General features: G+C 51.4%; 1 protein-coding gene across 1 annotated transcript; it reads right to left on the bottom strand.

The window, feature by feature from the left end:
- Positions 1–786: 786 nt before the first annotated feature.
- On the bottom strand, positions 787–14,965 carry ODF3L1 (outer dense fiber of sperm tails 3 like 1). The gene is made up of 5 exons (XM_048482118.1): positions 14,786–14,965; positions 12,681–12,837; positions 11,976–12,086; positions 7,963–8,076; positions 787–1,641 (listed from the first exon to the last, which is right to left on the bottom strand). The coding sequence occupies exons 2-5, from the start codon at positions 12,799–12,801 to the stop codon at positions 1,157–1,159; spliced, it is 831 nt and encodes a 276-aa protein (XP_048338075.1). The 5' UTR covers positions 12,802–12,837; positions 14,786–14,965; the 3' UTR covers positions 787–1,156.
- Between the last annotated feature and the right edge of the window lie 3,461 nt (positions 14,966–18,426).

The following is an 18,426-nucleotide window of genomic DNA, read 5'->3' as shown; positions in this document are numbered from 1 at the left end:
CCTGAGCCATGCGAAATCAGCCCAAAGCAGCACTGACCAGGGTTTGTCCAACCACTGTTTGAAGACTGCCAGTGGGCGGGAACTGACCACCTCCCTAAGCAGCCAATTCTACTACTGAACTACTCTTACTGTTAAAAGAACAAATCCTGGTTTCCAGCCAGTACCTTTCTGCCCATAATTTAAACCCATTATGGCAAATCCTATCCTTCATTTCCATCAGAAACAGCTTTGTGTCCTCCAGATTTGTCCTCCTCCACACATGTTCCTTCTGGGTGACCTTGGGCTAGTCACAGTTCTTCGGAGCTCTCTCAGCCCCGTCTACCTCACAAGGGGTCTGTTGGGGAGAGGAAGGGGGAAAGAGTTTGTAAGCTGTCTTGAGTCATCTTAAAGGAAGAAGAAGAGTTTGGATTTATATCCCCCCTTTCTTTCCTTGTAGGAGACTCAAAGGGGCTTACAATCTCCTTGCCCTTCCCCTCTCACAACAAACACCCTGTGAGGTGGGTGGGGCTGAGAGAGCTCCGAAAAGCTGTGACTAGCCCAAGGTCACCCAGCTGGCATGTGTGGGAATGTACAGGCTAATCTGAATTCCCCAGATAAGCCTCCACAACTCAAGCGGCAGAGCTGGGAATCAAACCCGGTTCCTCCAGATCAGAGTGCACCTGCTCTTAGCCACTAAATCCTATTCTTTTTCCTCTAAGTGACAGCCTTTCCAACAATTCAGTTCAAGCAAACGCTCTACCGCCAACCCACAGGGGAGAAGCAAGAAACAGGAGCCACTGCAATATCTTTGTCAAAACATTCGGGTGCTATCGTTTAATTCCGCAGGGTGACGTACAGTCCCAACGAGGGACGTGTCGAGCTTCTCGCGACTCGGGAAGCTGTTCCCAACGCAAGATGTCAAAATAACCATTTGATCTCTTCATGTCGGAAGGGTGCATCAGAAGAGCGGAGAAGAACCGTGACTTGGCGCAGGAACGAGCGCGAAGCCACGCCCTGGCCGAGCCACAAACAGGCCAAACAGGAGGTCTGTTTGGAGCAAAGATCGGTTGACTCGTCTCTGACGACAGAGAGCAGACCCTATCTAAGAGGACACTTTTCTCTTCCGAGCGGCTGACCCCTTCCGTCCAAGATCTCTGTGCGTGGTTAGCAGGTTGACTCAGTCCTGGATTAGGCAGACGGGAGGGGTGCCGTGGGAGTACTCGGAGTGGCGGATCCCAAAGTAGAAGCACGGAGCCCTGGGCTTGTGTACGGTGACCCGCTCGGCGTTGTAGTCCGGGGGCCCTGGCGTGTACTCCTTCCTGGATGCCTCGAGCCGTTGGGACAGGCTGTAGGCTGGCTGGCAGTGCAGGTAAAAATCTGGATGGGGTAAGGTGTGAGCCGCTGGGCTGGGCCCTTTCGCCCAGTCGGTAGCATAGCCCCACATAGAAGCACTGGGAGCCATAGAAGGACAGGGGGCAGACTCTTTGACAGGTAACTGGGGGCCCAGTGTCCCCGGGAGGCTGTATCTGTTAGGGGCAGGATACGGGCTGTTCTCCCAGTAGCGCGTGCGGAAACCGATGGTGTACGCCGGTGCGTTTGGCTCGTCCGGAGGGTGAATTTTCTCCACGCAATACTCGTTAGGAGCAGGGGTCACTGTCGCACCTGCAACACCGAAGCAGACAGAGATTACCTTTTCTTCAATGTATTGTCGAAGGCTTTCACGGCCGGAATCACTGGGGTGCTGTGTAGTTTGCGGGCTGTATGGCCGCGTTCTAGCAGCATCCTCTCCTGACGTTTCGCCTGCATCTGTGGCTGGCATCTTCAGAGGGTCCTCTGAAGACGCCAGCCACAGATGCAGGCGAAACGTCAGGAGGGAATGCTGCTAGAACACGGCCATACAGCCCGGAAACCACACGGCACCCTACTTTTCCTTCCTTGCAGGAAGTCACCGTTCTGCGTAGGCCCCGATTCTGGAGGCTTGCTCCGCCGCTTTTCCTACAGAAAGCCCGTTTCGAATGTGTGGGGTTGTTTCTCTGCCTCCCTCCCCTTCTGCAGAACCGTTCCCGCTCCGTGGACTGTTCCCTGAAGGGCGAGGTCTTTGTGCCTCATTACCCCTTTCCCCCCCTCCCCCCCCCCGCCCCGTGAAGCCACGCTTCCTCTACAGAGCAGTTTAGCTTTCCTAACAATGCCGCCGGCTTTTCCTCCCTGGGTCAGAGCGAACAAAAGCAGCTCAGAGAAAAGGATAGCTTTTGCAATATATATCAGCAGCTGAGGGTACCGTTCCTCATATTAGGTCAAACCGTGTAATATGCTTGGGGTTGTGTGGTTAGACAACAGTTGTGCAGAGACCTCATTTGTCTTAGGACCGCGGTGGTTTTATCCTTTGTCTTGGCACTGCTGTCTTAACCCGAAGTGGTCCTGTGGAGATAATGCTCCACATATATGAATAACGGGGTAGAAATGGGGGATTACAGGCCATTAGAAGCTTCGGTCTCCTAGAGGCATCCTGTCCTGACCACTGCCCATCTCTAGGGACATCTAAATCTGCTTTATATATGTCAGGCTGTTGGTTCAACTGGTGTTAAGAACACAAGAAAGAAGAAGAAGAAGAGTTTGGATTTATATCCCCCCTTTCTCTCCTGCAGGAGACTCAAAGGGGCTTACAAGCTCCTTGCCCTTCCCCCCCTCACAACAAACACCCTGTGAGGTAGGTGGGGCTGAGAGAGCTCCGAGAAGCTGTGACTAGCCCAAGGTCACCCAGCTGGCGTGTGTGGGAGTACACAGGCTAATCTGAATTCCCCAGATAAGCCTCCACAGCTCAGGCGGCAGAGCTGGGAATCAAACCCGGTTCCTCCAGATTAGAAACACGAGCTCTTAACCTCCTACGCCACTGCTGCTCCTGAGCACCTGGTCGGCTGGATCAGACCAGAGTCCATCTAGTCCAGCTCTCTGCTACTCACAGTGGCCCACCAGGTGCCTTTGGGAGCTGACAGGCAGGATGTGAAAGCAATGGCCTTCTGCTGCTGCTGCTCCCAAGCACCTGGTCTGCTAAGGCATTTGCAATCTCAGATCGAGGAGGATCGAGATTGGTAGCCAGAGATCAACTTCTCCTCCATAAGTCTGTCCAAGCCCCTTATAAGAACATAAGAAAAGAGTCTGCTGGATCAGACCAGAGTCCATCTAGTCCAGCACTCTGCTACTCGCAGTGGCCCACCAGGTGCCTTTGGGAGCTCACAGGCAGGAGGTGAAAGCAATGGCCTTCTGCTGCTGCTGCTCCCGAGCACCTGGTCTGCTAAGGCATTTGCAATCTCAGATCGAGGAGGATCGAGATTGGTAGCCAGAGATCGACTTCTCCTCCATAAGTCTGTCCAAGCCCCTTATAAGAACATAAGAAAAGAGTCTGCTGGATCAGACCAGAGTCCATCTAGTCCAGCACTCTGCTACTCGCAGTGGCCCACCAGGTGCCTTTGGGAGCTCACAGGCAGGATGTGAAAGCAAGGGCCTTCTGCTGCTGCTGCTCCCGAGCACCTGGTCTGCTAAGGCATTTGCAATCTCAGATCGAGGAGGATCGAGATTGGTAGCCAGAGATTGACTGCTCCTCTATAAATCTGTCGATGGCCCTTATAAGAACATAAGAAAAGAGTCTGCTGGATCAGACCAGAGTCCATCTAGTCCAGCACTCTGCTACTCGCAGTGGCCCACCAGGTGCCTTTGGGAGCTCACAGGCAGGAGGTGAAAGCAAGGGCCTTCTGCTGCTGCTGCTCCCGAGCACCTGGTCTGCTAAGGCATTTGCAATCTCAGATCGAGGAGGATCGAGATTGGTAGCCAGAGATCGACTTCTCCTCCATAAGTCTGTCCAAGCCCCTTATAAGAACATAAGAAAAGAGTCTGCTGGATCAGACCAGAGTCCATCTAGTCCAGCACTCTGCTACTCGCAGTGGCCCACCAGGTGCCTTTGGGAGCTCACAGGCAGGAGGTGAAAGCAAGGGCCTTCTGCTGCTGCTGCTGCTCCCGAGCACCTGGTCTGCTAAGGCATTTGCAATCTCAGATCGAGGAGGATCGAGATTGGTAGCCAGAGATCGACTTCTCCTCCATAAGTCTGTCCAAGCCCCTTATAAGAACATAAGAAAAGAGTCTGCTGGATCAGACCAGAGTCCATCTAGTCCAGCACTCTGCTACTCGCAGTGGCCCACCAGGTGCCTTTGGGAGCTCACAGGCAGGAGGTGAAAGCAAGGGCCTTCTGCTGCTGCTGCTGCTGCTCCCGAGCACCTGGTCTGCTAAGGCATTTGCAACCTCAGATCGAGGAGGATCGAGATTGGTAGCCATAGATCGACTTCTCCTCCATCAATCTGTCCAAGGCCTTTTTAAAGCTATCCAGGTGAGTGGCCTGGCACAAGGTCAATTGACTGACACGGGGTCAATTCCAGGTCTTTTCAAACACCTTTCTCAAAAAAAATGTTTTCGCTGGGGATGCTGGGAATTGAAGCTAGGACTTTCCTTGTGCAAAACAGATGCTCTGCTACTGAGCCACAGCCTCCCTCTTTGCTACTGGTCCCCAACAGGATTTGCTGAGAAACGCAAGGCCAATGAGCTGTGTTGGGTCCATGGATCACTGGATACTTCACTCTCTCATAATAATCCATATCTGGGATGTCCCAGTGTGAACCAGGGAAACATTAGAAGTGAATAGCTAGATTCAAGTCCAGTAGCACTGTGGGGTTTGTCTGCATGTGCTTTTGCCGCTGCGCTATAGAGAGTGTCTTCACCTTACTGCCTCTGTGTATGGTTCTCCAGTTGCACAGTGGCAGATAGGAAGGCGCTCCAAAGGGTGATCGCTACTGCACAGAGGATTATCGGCTGCCCTCTCCCCTCCTTGGAAGAACTCTATAATTCCCGAAGCCTAAAGAAAGCCCAAAATATTCTGAGGGACCCGTCTCATCCGGCACACTCTCTTTTTGAGCTGTGACCATCCGGCAGACGACACAGGTCTATCAAAACTAGGACCAAGAGGCTTAGAGACAGCTTCTACTCTAGAGCTGTGGCGATGCTGAACTCCGCGGCTTCGTGTTGATGTGTTTGGGGCTGTGTCGGGATGGGTGGAGGAAGGGGAAAGTGAGGGTGGGGTATGAGTCTGAAATTGTGTGCATCGAGGAATGCTGCTGTAAATTTCGTTGTGCGTGCACAATGACAATAAAATGCTTATGTGTTCTTTTCTCAGTTGTGTTATTTGTGTTATTTTATCAGTTGTGTGCCCATACTGTAAGGGGGGGGGGTTTCTGTAGGTGTTTTGTTCCCTCTAATGCAGTGGTTCTCAACCTTCCTAATACAGTTCCTCATGTTGTGGTAACCCCCAGCCCTAACACTTATCCATTTTACAGATGGAGAACACTGATGCAGAGAGTCTTAGGCGACCCCTGTGAAAGAGTCGTTCGACCCCCAGAGGGGTCCCGACCCCCAGGTTGAGAACCACTGCTCTAATGCTCACTTCACTTCATCTTTCCTAGCTGTTTTTCTGGGTTTTTAAACTGCTTGTGTAAAAAAATAACTGGGGAAAAAACAGCTAGGAAGATCGAAGCGGCCACTAGAGGGAGCAAAACATATGCAGAAAGTGGGAAAAAAGGTGAATTGCAGACATAGAAATAACATGTGCGGGAAAACCACTAGAGACCAACAGGATTTTCGGGGTTTGCGCTTTCGCAAGTCAAAGCTCTCTTTGTACCTGTCCAAGGGAGCCTCGAACCTCAAAAGCTCACACCCTGAAAATACCGCCGACCTCTAAGATGCTACTGGACTCGAACTGAGCTATTCTACTGGGGGGCAACCTGGCTGCCTTCTGAAATTATCTGCCTGTAGGTGGATTATTATGAAAGCGCATATGTAATGATGTAGAGATTCGATAGCAGGAATGATGCGCTCAGCAACGCGACGAGAAAATCGCATGCTGCGCTTCCTCCCGGGGAGGGTCCCAAAAATCGGAACAGTGGGACTCGCCGTAGAGGCAAGCTCCGTGTCCTTGCCGTGAGATGGAAGCCCTCCCGTTCTAATTCGCAGTGACATCCGTCCTCTTGATTTCCGAACCTAGCCGCCTTTTTCGACAGAATGCCTCTCCCGTTCAGTTAGCGCGACTGCCATTAAACTCCTCGATGAGATCTTAACTGGTAATTCATCGCCTCTTAGCATTAATTCCGTCGCTCGCCTCTGAGGCACTTACTAGATTATGGCTTTAAAGCTGCAAAACCCACTTGTTTCCCTCGTGTTATTTCAGTGGCTTTACTGCCTGTTCATTCAGGCAGTCACACTGTCAACAGCTTAGGGTCCCTTAGCTTCACGGAACCGAGACACTCCAGATTGATTGGCAAAACAGGAGTCGGCTCCCGCCGCATCTTTGCCTTCCATCTGAACTCAGCTAAACCACCCGGCTTGATTTGAAGATCTGTCCAGCTGCTATTAAGAAGAGCTTCTTCTGTAAGGAGACTCAAGGTGGCCTACAAGCTCCTTTTCCCTTCCTCTCCGCACAACAATCTTGTGAGGTAGGTGGGGCTGAGAGAGTTCCAAAGAACTGAGACTAACCCAAGATCACTCAGCTGTGTTGGAGTGCGGAAACACATCTGGTTCACCCGATAAGCCTCTGCCACTCAGGTGGAGGAGTGGGGAATCAAACCCGGTTCTCCAGATTAGAACCCACCTGCTCTTAACCACTACACCATGCTGCCTTGATGCTCCCTCACGCTTGCTTTTCGGTCTGGAGGTGAGAAATGGTTTAAGAAATAGCCAGCCTGCCCTGGGGGGAATCCAGTGGGCGTTGGAGGTAATCAGTAGAACGCAGTGGCATGAATGGATGCACAAAACCACCTTCAGGATATAAGACAAGTCCCACTGGAATGCCTATCTTCATCCTGTCTCACGTAGTAGACAACCAGCTCTAACAAATGTGTGCATCTGGGTACAGTATTAGCAATGAAGTGAGTGCTGGCAGCCCTGGGCCTCAGCAGAAACTCTGGGCCCACCTGAGTGTATGCTGACCAGGCCCTGAACCAGGAATCTAACCCAGCACCTTCTGCATGCCAGTCAGACCCTCTGTCACCGAGCCACAGTCCTTCCAAAACTGAAAGACCACCCATTTTTCAGCTGTGATCCCGTCCTTCGCTCTAAACTAGCGGTTCCCAACCGGGGTTCCGCAGTACTCAGGGGTGCCATGAGCACGTCCCAGGGGCACCGCGACAATGCTACCAGCCCCTCCCAAGCAGTAGGCCAGGACCCCTTCTGGCATTCCAAGAGGTGGACCTTCTGGGCTCCCAAGTGGTAGACCTAGACCCCTTTCTCCTTCCCCCCCCCAAGTGGTAGACCTGGACCCTTTTCTGAACTTCCGAGTGGTAGACCTGGACACCTTCTGAGCCCCTTCTGGACACCAACTGAGCCCCTTCTGGGCTCCCAAGTGGTAGACCTAGACCCCTTTCTCCTTCCCCCCCCAAGTGGTAGACCGGGACCCTTTTCTGAACTTCCGAGTGGTCGACCTGGACACCTTCTGAGCCGACAAGCGGTAGACCTGGACCCCCCCTTCCGGCCTTCCAAGCGGTAGACCTGGTCCCTCTTTCTGGCCTGCCAAGCAGTAGACCCGCCCCCCCTTCTGGTCTGCCACAGTAGACCTGGAAAAAACCCCCCCTCTGGTCTTCCAATTGGTAGACCTGGACACCTTTCTGACCTTGTGAGCGGTAGGCCTGGACCCCTTCTGGCCTGTCCCAAGTGGTAGACCTGGACCCCTTCCATCCTTCTAAGCAGTAGACCTGGACCCCTTTCGAACTCCTGAGGGGTAGACCTGGACCCCCTCCAGCCTCCCAAGTGGTAGACCTGGACCCTTTCCAGCCTTCTGAGAGGTAGACCTTTCAAGGGTACCGCAACATCGAGAAGAATGGGAAACACTGATCTAAACCAATGTACCCAACCCAGTGTAGATGACCTCAGTTCACTCTGCTTCATACTTACTTTTGCTCTTGGCTGCTTTGACCATGCGGTATGAGACAGGCCTCCATAATCCCACGTGCGAAATGCTGGGGTCCACATAGTAACAGGGACCGGGACTTTCCTTGATAGCGATCACTTGTAAGAAAAAGAAGAAGCACCCGCTTGAGCTGTGGTACAGCTTTCATGTTCTTTGCCATACTTATAACAATTGTCTTCCTTAATCATTGCCTTATGATCATTGAGAACAGCCTGTAAGGCAGGGGGGTAGCAAGAAAAAATTGAGCCTGTGGCAGACTCTGAGTTTTCTGAGCCCCCCATGGGCCCCCCACTCTGCCCCCCGCACTTCCCGGTGCCCCATTTATCTTAGCCAGCAGCGGGATCTGGTGGGGCAGGGCAAGGGGGGAGGAGGAGGAGTATGGGGGCGTGACCCCAATGGCATCTGCCCACGGCACCTGTCCCCACCAATTGGAAGCAGGACTGGTTTATTTTTCCTGCCCAGCCGTCTGATCTCCCCGCCTGACGTTCGTTCAAGCTGCCACTCAAAAACAACCGCCAATCAGAACGCGGGACACCGGGCATGGTCAGAGATGCTTCCAAAGTAAATACAGAAGACCCAGGCTGGTGTGAAACACGCTGGAGTATTTCCTTCCAGTCTTCACTAGATTCCTTCCAAAAAATGTGCAGCCATGCAAACGGACACCCCAGGACAAAATAAACCCAGGTTTTAAAAAACGGTGGTATAATTTTGCCATGCGGAAACGACTGTTAACCTCTCCCAAAGATATGGCACATTCTTCACGGCAAAGCATGGGAGAGGCACATCAAGAATTTCAGGCCATCTGCATTTTTGCGAAGCAGCCCATAATCGAGAAGGAAGAAATACACTGGATGAAGACTCAGCGAGTACTTATGGGGTTCTGAAGAGAAGGCTGTTTGACCAGGAACATCAGATCCTACTGGAAAAGGCTTCCAGGACTTGTTCTCCTTTAGCTCTAGGTATCACCTACATTGGTAATAAGGGGGCTCAATACCTGCACCAGATAACCGTGCCCAGGTTCCATAGAGCAATGATGTTGGCCCGTTGCAATGCCCTTCCACCAGCCGTATCAACACGGAGATTCACTAAAACCCCTTGCCACCAAAGGCTATGCATATGCAATGGGAATTGTGTTGACTCTATAGACCACATTTTACTTTATTGTCCACTTTATGCAGTACCCAGAGTCAAATACTTGTCACCCCTGCTACTCAAAAAAGAGCATGCATCTGACTTGCAAAAGATTACCTTTCTGTTGGACAGCCCCAGTAGTGATGCAAACGGCGCAGTCACCAGATTTTTGGATTTGTATATAAAACAGCGCTTTAGGAGCAAATCCTGAACATCAGCCTCTCTACCTGTACATTTATTTTAGCTTCCCTCTACTTGGTTAAGCGGATCTGCGTATATAATGTTGTTATGCCAATAAAGGTTCTTTGTTTGTTTGAGTACTTATGGGGGCCATTGCCGAGATCTAGTGGTTTTGAAGACGCATCTCATTCCTTCTTGAATTTAGCATCTTGAAATTAAAAAATGTGATTTGAAACGTTCTGGCGATAAGCTGGAGAAAGGTACAGATAAGGGGTTATCTCCCATAGCTGCCTGGAACCTGACGTTCAGGAAGCTTTTACTGGAAAGGAAAAAAGTCTGAGTCACAGGAAGTCGAGGCCAAGTTATCATTTGAAGGGCAGCTGACCGTCACAGAAGGAACAAAATGTGTTGCAGAGAGTTCCGTTGCTGGGGGGGGGGGGGCGTCCTGCTGAATATTGAAATGATCCCGGGGGACGAAGAGATAGAAAAAGTGCAGAGAAGGGCAACGAGGATGATTGAGGGACTGGAGCACCTTCCTTATGAGGAGAGGCTGCAGCGTTTGGGACTCTTTAGTTTGGAGAGGAGACGGCTGAGGGGGGATAGGATTGAAGTCTATAAAATTATGCATGGGGTAGAAAATGTCGACAGAATCTCTTTCTCACAATACTAGAACCAGGGGGCATCCATTGAAAATGCTGGGGGGAAGAATTAGGACTAATCAAAGAAAACACTTCTTCACGCAACGTGTGATTGGTGTTTGGAATATGCTGCCACAGGAGGTGGTGATGGCCACTCACCTGGATAGCTTTAAAAGGGGCTTGGACAGATTGATGGAGGAGAAGTCGATTGATGGCTCCCAATCTTGATCCTCTTTGATCTGAGATTGCAAATGCCTTAACAGTCCAGGTGCTCGGGAGCAACAGCCGCAGAAGGCCATTGCTTTCACCTCCTGCAGGTGAGCTCCCAAAGGCACCTGGTGGGCCACTGCGAGTAGCAGAGAGCTGGACTAGATGGACTCTGGTCTGATCCAGCTGGCTTGTTCTTATGTTCTTATGTTCTTACGGGACTCCAGCTCCCAACTTCTGGTGCTGGTCATCATGGTGACAGGAAGAATGAAATCCAAAAGATCGAGACCTATTGCAGGCGGACATAGCTGCCCTCTCAAATCGTAACAATGGAAGTTACTATAGTTCAGTGATGGCGAACCTTTTCGAGACCGAGTGCCCAAATTGCAACCCAAAACCCACATTTATCACAAAGCGCCAACGCGGCAATTTAACCTGAATACTGAGGTTTTAGTTTAGAAAAAAACGGTTGGCTCCGAAGCGTGCGTTACTTGGGAGTAAGCTTGGTGGTAGTTGGTGGCTTTGCTTTGAAGCAACTGTGCAACCCTTCCAATGGGTGAATCACGACCCTAGGAGGGTTGACTCAGAAGCAAGCCCCATTGCCAGCAACTGAGCTTACTCCCAGGTAAAGGATCGCGCTTTAGTTCTTCGCATGAAAATCGGTGGGGTTTAACAGCGCTTAACAGGGTTACCTACACTGCTTCCTCAAAACTAGATCTTTGGTTTAATGCTAATAATTGAGCCCAGCGGCCCAGGCCAGCCTAGATGTGTGGGGGGTGGGCGACTCTGTTTGCGCGTGCCCACGGAGAAGGCTCTGAGTGCCACCTCTAGCACCCGTGCCATAGGTTCGCCACCACTGCTATAGTTGCTTCCAGCCGTCGCGCAGCTGACGATAACGTCTATCTGCATCCTGCGTTGGTGTATCGCCAAAATGTTTGAGTGGCTTAAGATGCCGAGGTTGATAAGGCACGTGATGGGCCTTCTAAAGATCTCAGATGGACACCTCTTCGAATCCGCCCGGCACCCGTTCACCCATAATCTGATGTTCTTCTTCTGATTCTGGACCCTCGAATGAAGCCCGGAAGGCTTCAAAGGATATTTTCTGTGCTTTTCTGGTCACGCCCCAAGTGGAATGTAGACGGCAGGGTATCCTTCAGAGGAGCCTGTCTTTCAAACAAGTGTATCTTTCAAAGAAGCTATGCCACGCCGTGCATTCCAAGGTCGCAGACTTCTTCGTTGGCAACAGGATTGGCATTGGTTTTGGTTATACACGTCAGCGTCTGGGGAACACTCACCTTACTTGCGAGGATCTGAGGTCCCTTTCATTGCACTGGCTCTTGTGGGTTTTCCGGTCTGTGTGGCTAAGATCTGGGAGTTTTTGTCCTTAGCGTTTTGCCCGCATCTATGGCTGGCACTTTCAGAGGTATATCACAATAAGATGTGTTTCTCTCCATGGCAAAGCGGTAGATTCTACTCATTCCGTGAGGGCAAAGATCCACACAGACCATCATCCACCCCTTCTCACCATCAACACAATTTAATTTTATTTGCTATTTTTTTTAAGCCAAACCCGTCCTGTGGACACTTGATGCTGCTTCTGTCTATTGCATTGCCTTACACCGTTGCATTGCCTTACTCTATTGCATTGCCTTCCGTCTATTACATTGCCTTACACTGCAATATTTGGTGTTGGCCTTCAAGATGCCGCTGGGTTCCTGTTTTATTTTGCTGCTAAAAAACTAGTGGGACTGGCCATTGTCAAGGCCAAGAACCCACAAGTCTCCTCCCCCCTCCCCAACCCAGGAATGGCAACACGACCCATTCTCTCTGCTCCCTCTTACTTCTTTCCGAGGATTTGACTCGCATCGAGAAGGCCGGCTCGGCAAACTTCGTGAAGTCATGGTTCTTAATGCCAGTGCAAGGCTGCCGGCTGTATTTCCCGGGCCCTGGGCCTGAAATGAAACCAGAATGGCAGATATTAGAGAAATTATTTTGAACATTTAGAAGACGGAGGAGGAGGAGAAGAAGAGTTGGATTTATATCCCCCCTTTCTCTCCTGCAGGAGACTCAAAGGGACTCACAATCTCCTTGCCCTTCCCCCCTCACAACAAACACCCTGTGAGGTGGGTGGGGCTGAAGAGCTCCAAAGAACTGTGACTAGCCCAAGGATACCCAGCTGGCGTGTGTGGGAGTGTACAGGCTAATCTGAATTCCCCAGATGAGCCTCCACAGCTCAGGCGGCAGAGCGGGGAATCAAACCTGGTTCCTCCAGATCAGAGTTCACCTGCTCTTAACCACTACGCCACTGCTGCTCCCACTTACAGCAAAATTGCCCATATCACAGGAAAGATTCCTTATAGGTTATAATAGAACCAAATATATTCGTGTGTCCCCCCCCCCCAACCCTCCCCTCCCCACGTATTGATGTGGGAATTCAGGAATATTCGGGAATGCCAAATTTTTCAGGTCCAATATACCCGAATCGGAAATTCGCACGCACCTATTCTTGGGGTCCTTCCACCCGTCTCCCCAGATGCAGCACTCACCTTTGAATTTAGCACTGATCGAGGCGTACCCTCTGTGGCCTGCCGGCGCTGTGCTTGGAAGCCTTGGAAGGGAGGAGCCGTAGCCCACTTTCTTGTGGCCTTTCCGCTTGGCCGTTGGCATCGGGGGGGTCGCAGCAGAACGGCGCCACTGGAAACCCTGGGAAGATATCAGTTGGAAACATGTTTAAGGAGCAGAAGTGGAAACATGTTTAAGGAGCAGCAGTGGCGTAGGAGGTTAAGAGCTCGTGTATCTAATCTGGAGGAACCGGGTTTGATTCCCAGCTCTGCCGCCTGAGCTGTGGAGGCTTATCTGGGGGATTCAGATTAGCCTGTGCACTCCCACACATGCCAGCTGGGTGACCTTGGGCTAGTCACAGCTTCTCGGAGCTCTCTCAGCCCCACCTACCTCACAGGGTGTTTGTTGTGAGGGGGGAAGGGCAAGGAGATTGTCAGCCCCTTTGAGTCTCCTACAAGGAAAGAAAGGGGGGATATAAATCCAAACTCTTCTTCTTCTTCTTCCTTTAAGAAGACTCAAGACAGCTTACAAACTCTTTTCCCCTTCCTCTCCCCAACAGCCTTGTGAGGTAGATGGGGCTGAGAGAGCTCCAAAGAAATGTGACTAGCCCAAAGTCACCCAGAAGGAACATGTGTAAGACCGAAGCTTGACGCAGGAGCCTGAGCCAGGATCTGCTGCCCTTTGGGTTCCATCACCAGGTCTGGTATCAGCATGGCCAGAAGTGGGGCAGCTTCAAGCCCCAGAGATTCTGTCAGGGCCTGATCCAAAAGGATCTGGGGATTTGAGGATAGAGCCTGGGAAAGTGGGGGGTAGGGAGGGGAGGGACCTCTAATCTGGAGAACCGGGTTTGAGTCCCCACTCCTCCACCTGAGTGCCAGAGGCTTATCTGGTGAACCAGATGTGTTTCTGCATGCCTGCATTCCTGCTGGGTGACCTTGGGCTAGTCACAGTTCTTTAGAGCTCTCTCAGCCCCACCTACCACACAAGGTGTCTGTTGTGGGGAGAGGAAGGGAAAGGAGCTGGTAAGCCACCTTGAGCCTCCTTACAGGAGAGAAAGGTGGGACATAAATCCAAACTCCTACTCCTCCTCCTCCTCCTCCTCCTCCTCCTCTTCTTCTTCTTCTTCTTCTTCTTCTTCTTCTTCTTCTTCTTCTTCTTCTTCTTCTTCTTCTTCTTCTTCTTCTTCTTCTTCTTCTTCTTCTTCTTCTTCTTCTTCTTCTTCTTCCGCCTCTCCCCATATCACCCCTTACCAAGAGACCGCCTCTCCCCATATCGCCCCTACCTATGAGACCGCCTCTCCCCATATCGCCCCTACCTATGAGACCGCCTCTCCCCATATCGCCCCTACCTATGAGACCGCCTCTCCCCATATCGCCCCTACCTATGAGACCGCCTCTCCCCATATCACCCCTACTTATGAGACCGCCTCTCCCCATATCGCCCCTATCTATGAGACCGCCTCTTCCCATATCACCCCTACCTAAGAGGAGGAGGAGAAGAAGAAGAAGAAGAAGAAGAAGAAGAAGAAGAAGAAGAAGAAGAAGAAGAAGAAGAAGAAGAAGAAGAAGAAGAAGAAGAAGAAGAAGAAGAAGAAGAAGAGGAGGAGGAGGAGGAGGAGGAGGAGGAGGAGGAGGAGTTTGGATTTATATCCCCCCTTTCTCTCCTGTAGGAGACTCAAAGGGGCTGACAATCTCCTTGCCCTTCCCCCCTCACAACAAACACCCTGTGAGGTGGGTGGGGCTGAGAGAGCTCCGAGAAGCCGTGACTAGCCCAAGGTCACCCAGCTGGCGTGTGTGGGAGTGCACAGGCTAATCTGAATTCCCCAGATAAGCCTCCACAGCTCAGGCGGCAGAGCGGGGAATCAAACCTGGTTCCTCCAGATTAGATACACGAGCTCTTAACCTCCTACGCCACTCTTGGGGCTTGGGGAGGGGAGGGGTCCCAGTGCGTTATAACGCCGTGGAGTCCACCCCACAAAACTGGAGTCCACCCCTTTCTCCAGGAGATCAGTCGTAACCCCAGGCCACGTCTATAGCCCTATACATGGCAGCAGCTCCCTTTCACCGGCGTCCGTTCAAACGGGGCTCACTCGAGTCAGTCGCCTGCGCCGCTTCTTTTCTGCTCGGCCAAAGCAGCGGGTGCAAATTTCAAACCGGCCTCCCAGGCCCTCCTCAAAAACGATCTCTGAGCTGCTTTCCTTTTCTCCTTCTTTTTTTGGAATGTCTTCTCTTCTCGTGTTCCGCTTGGCTCCGAGGTTGCCGAGGTGACGGAGAAGTTGGTTGGGAGGAAACAGTGTTTATTTCCAGATTGCCATGGTTGTGGCTCTAATGAATGGTCTCTGTGTGTGTGCGCACGTGTGTGTGGCCGATGGGCGGGCTGCTGCGGAGGGCCGGCTGGCTGGAATTGATATGCTGTAGAAGTTCCTAAGCTATTGAGCACCTATGTAACACCCCTAGGAGCCGCGTGGCGGAGTGGTTAAGTGCTTGCACTGCCGCTCACACGGTCAGGAGTTTGAGCCCCCTGTGGGTCAGATACCCTGGTGGCTGGCTCAGGGTCAATTCAGCCATCAGTGCATTCCTTGGTCGGTAAATGAGTACCTAGCTCATAGCTAGGGGGTAAATAATAGCCGGGGAAAGCAATGGCAAACTACCCCACAAAAGAGGCTGAAGGGGAAACTTTACTTTATAACACCCCACACTCTGCCTCCAGGCAGAGATGGGAGCCAGATAGGTGGAAGTAGAGATGAAACCTCTGTGGTCTGTTGTGGGGAGAGGAAGGGGAAAGGAGCTTGTGGGCCATCTTGAGTCTCCTTACAGGAGAGAAACGTGGGGTATAAATCCAAACTCCTCCTCCTCCTCCTCTTCTTCTTCTTAAGAACATAGGAACATAAGAACAAGCCAGCTGGATCAGACCAGAGTCCATCTAGTCCAGCTCTCTGCTACTCGCAGTGGCCCACCAGGTGCATTCGGGAGCTCACATGCAGGATGTGAAACCAATGGCCTTCTGCGGCTGCTGCTCCCGATCACCTGGTCTGTTAAGGCATTTGCAATCTCAGATCAAAGAGGATCAAGATTGGTAGCCATAAATCGACTTCTCCTCCATAAATCTGTCCAAGCCCCTTTTAAAGCTATCCAGGTTAGTGGCCATCACCCCCTCCTGTGGCAGCATATTCCAAACACCAGTCACACGTTGCGTGAAGAAGTGTTTCCTTTTATTAGTCCTAATTCTTCCCCCCCCCAGCATTTTCAATGAATGCCCCCTGGTTCTAGTATTGTGAGAAAGAGAGAAAAAATTCTCTCTGTCGACATTTTCTACCCCATGCATAATTTTATAGACTTCAATCCTATCCCCCCCTCAGACGTCTCCTCTCCAAACTAAAGAGTCCCAAATGCTGCAGCCTCTCCTCATAAGGAAGGTGCTCCTCATAAGAAAGGTGCTTCTTCTTCTTCTTCTTCTTCTTCTTCTTCTTCTTCTTCTTCTTCTTCTTCTTCTTCTTCTTCTTCTTCTTCTTCTTCTTCTTCTTCTTCTTCTTCCTCTTCTTCTTCTTCTTCTTCTTGACCAGAATCACCTGGCTGTTGTGGGTTTTCCAGACTGCATGGCCGTGATCTGGTACTTTTCACTCCTGACGTTTTGCCTGCCTCTACGGCTGGCATCTTCATAGGTACTTCACGGGGAAGATGCCTGGCGCATCTTACCATGACGCACCTCTGAAGATCTAATATCAAATGCCACCTTTGCAACCAGGCTACGCTAAATAGAATCACGATAATAAAATATTGCGTAGTGTAAGAGATACATTCAGACTTGTTATTTTTCATATGTGCATGAAAATTCCCCCCAATTATTTGCTTTTGTCAAAATATATGAAAAGCGTTCATCCTTTATGCAGTGCAAATAATACATAAATCAGTCCCCCGTTTACAGCCAATTTCACATTCAAACAAAGTGTGTCTCTTTAACTTACGTGGACATGGTGTAGGAATACACATACAACAATAAATGCCCTGAAGATGCCAGCCATAGATGCGGGTGAAACATTAGGAGCCAGAACTACCAGACCACGGCCACACAGCCATGAAAAACCCGCAACAACCCTCACTGTTTCTAGCATTCCCAACCTCTCCTGTATTTAGAAACGGGTTTGTACGACTGAGAAAGTCTGTGAATCTCTGAGCCCTGAAAAGGACGAGGGAAGCAAATCACCCCAGCCGGCAGGATCGGGCCGCTCGGTTGCAGGTCTGACCACCAAAGTTCCTCTGAAGGGCGGGTCCCATTGGAAGGCCTCAAATGAATAGCTTCCATTGAAAGAAGAAAAGCTCCTCAGCCGCGTCGGTCTGCCGTGGTTTACTCTTCCCCCACATCGGTCCAGATGTTTGAGCTGGAAAGAAAAACAAACCCGCAGTTTCGCAAGGCAAACAAATCTGCCAGGAATGGCTTCTCCGGAGCGTCTCCCAGCAGGCCAAGGCCCCAAAAGGGTGGCTTGGTCAAGAGGAGGGGGGCACCCTGTCCATACTTTGTTCTATCCTTTGCAAAAAAAACCCCAATTCATCGGGTGGCAGGCTCTCTCCTGAATGCTATTGGCCTGACCAGAATTGCGAAGCCTGGCTCAGCTGCCAGAACGGAAGAAAGCAAGCCGGGGGGGTGGGGGGGAATCCAGCTGATCCGGGCTTAATCTTTGAGAGCATGCATTTCCATAATAGCGCACACACCCAAGTAATGTGCACATCTGTTGGACTCTGCAGATGTCTGCTGTGGTCTTGGTCTTTCTACACGCGTGTTTTTCACATGTCGTCCCAACTTACCTTTTATAGGCTGTAGCCGTGTGCCCGCTTGTCGGTCTTTCTGGCTGCATTCCACATGCCGTGTGTTGTGTGAGAGCCAGCGTGGTGTAGTGGTTAAGAGCAGGTGGATTCTAATCTGGAGAACCGGGTTTGATCCCCCACTCCTCCACCTGAGTGGCAGAGGCCTATCTGGTGAACCAGATGTGTTTCCGCACTCCGACGTTCCTGCTGGGTGACCTTGGGCTAGATCACAACAGAGCAAATGGGGTGTCTCGGAGGCTAGTGGGCGGATGCCACAGCTCGTGGTTCTACCCTGACAGGTGCATTCCAACCACGTCAAGAGAAGAAGAAGAAGAAGAAGAAGAAGAAGAAGAAGAAGAAGAAGAAGAAGAGGAAGAGGAAGAGGAAGAGGAAGAGGAAGAGGAAGAGGAAGAGGAAGAGGAGGAGGAGGAGGAGGAGGAGGAGGAGTTTGGATTTATATCCCCCCTTTCCCTCCTGCAGGAGACTCAAAGGGGCTTACAATCTCCTTGCCCTTCCCCCCTCACAACAAACACCCTGTGAGGTAGGTGGGGCTGAGAGAGCTCCAAGAAGCTGTGACTAGCCCAAGGTCACCCAGCTGGCATGTGTGGGAGTGTGCAGGCTAATCCGAATTCCCCAGATAAGCCTCCACAGCTCAGGCGGCAGAGCTGGGAACCAAACCCGGTTCCTCCAGATTAGATACATGAGCTCTTAACCTCCTACGCCCCTGCTGCTCCCAAGGATCTCTTCCCCAGTTGGACAGCTACCGTGATGCAGGCGCCTTCGCCCTCGTGCCCGCGGCAACCCTTCTCCGCACTTTGCCCGCGCAAGCATCCAGCTGCACGGAGACGCACAACGTGCCTCGGAAAACTGACGACCACAAAGATACAGGGCACCTCCCAACCGCTGGATCGAGCCTGGCTTGGTCAAC

The sequence above is a fragment of the Sphaerodactylus townsendi genome, linkage group LG17, assembly GCF_021028975.2.
Source record: "Sphaerodactylus townsendi isolate TG3544 linkage group LG17, MPM_Stown_v2.3, whole genome shotgun sequence".
Classification (NCBI taxonomy): domain Eukaryota; kingdom Metazoa; phylum Chordata; class Lepidosauria; order Squamata; family Sphaerodactylidae; genus Sphaerodactylus; species Sphaerodactylus townsendi.
The sequence above is the reverse complement of the archived record's forward strand: the minus strand, read 5'-3'. Positions and strand labels throughout refer to the sequence as shown.

Bases quoted from the DNA above. Each gene is read 5' to 3' on its own strand.
- ODF3L1 (XM_048482118.1), bottom strand. From the start codon at position 12,801: ATGCCAACGGCCAAGCGGAAAGGCCACAAGAAAGTGGGCTACGGCTCC. The intron at 8,077-11,975 runs GTAAGAGGGAGC...TTTTCTTACAAG, and splicing joins AGTCAAATCCTCGGAAAGAA to TGATCGCTATCAAGGAAAGT. The intron at 1,642-7,962 runs GTAAGTATGAAG...TCGGTGTTGCAG, and splicing joins CAAAGCAGCCAAGAGCAAAA to GTGCGACAGTGACCCCTGCT.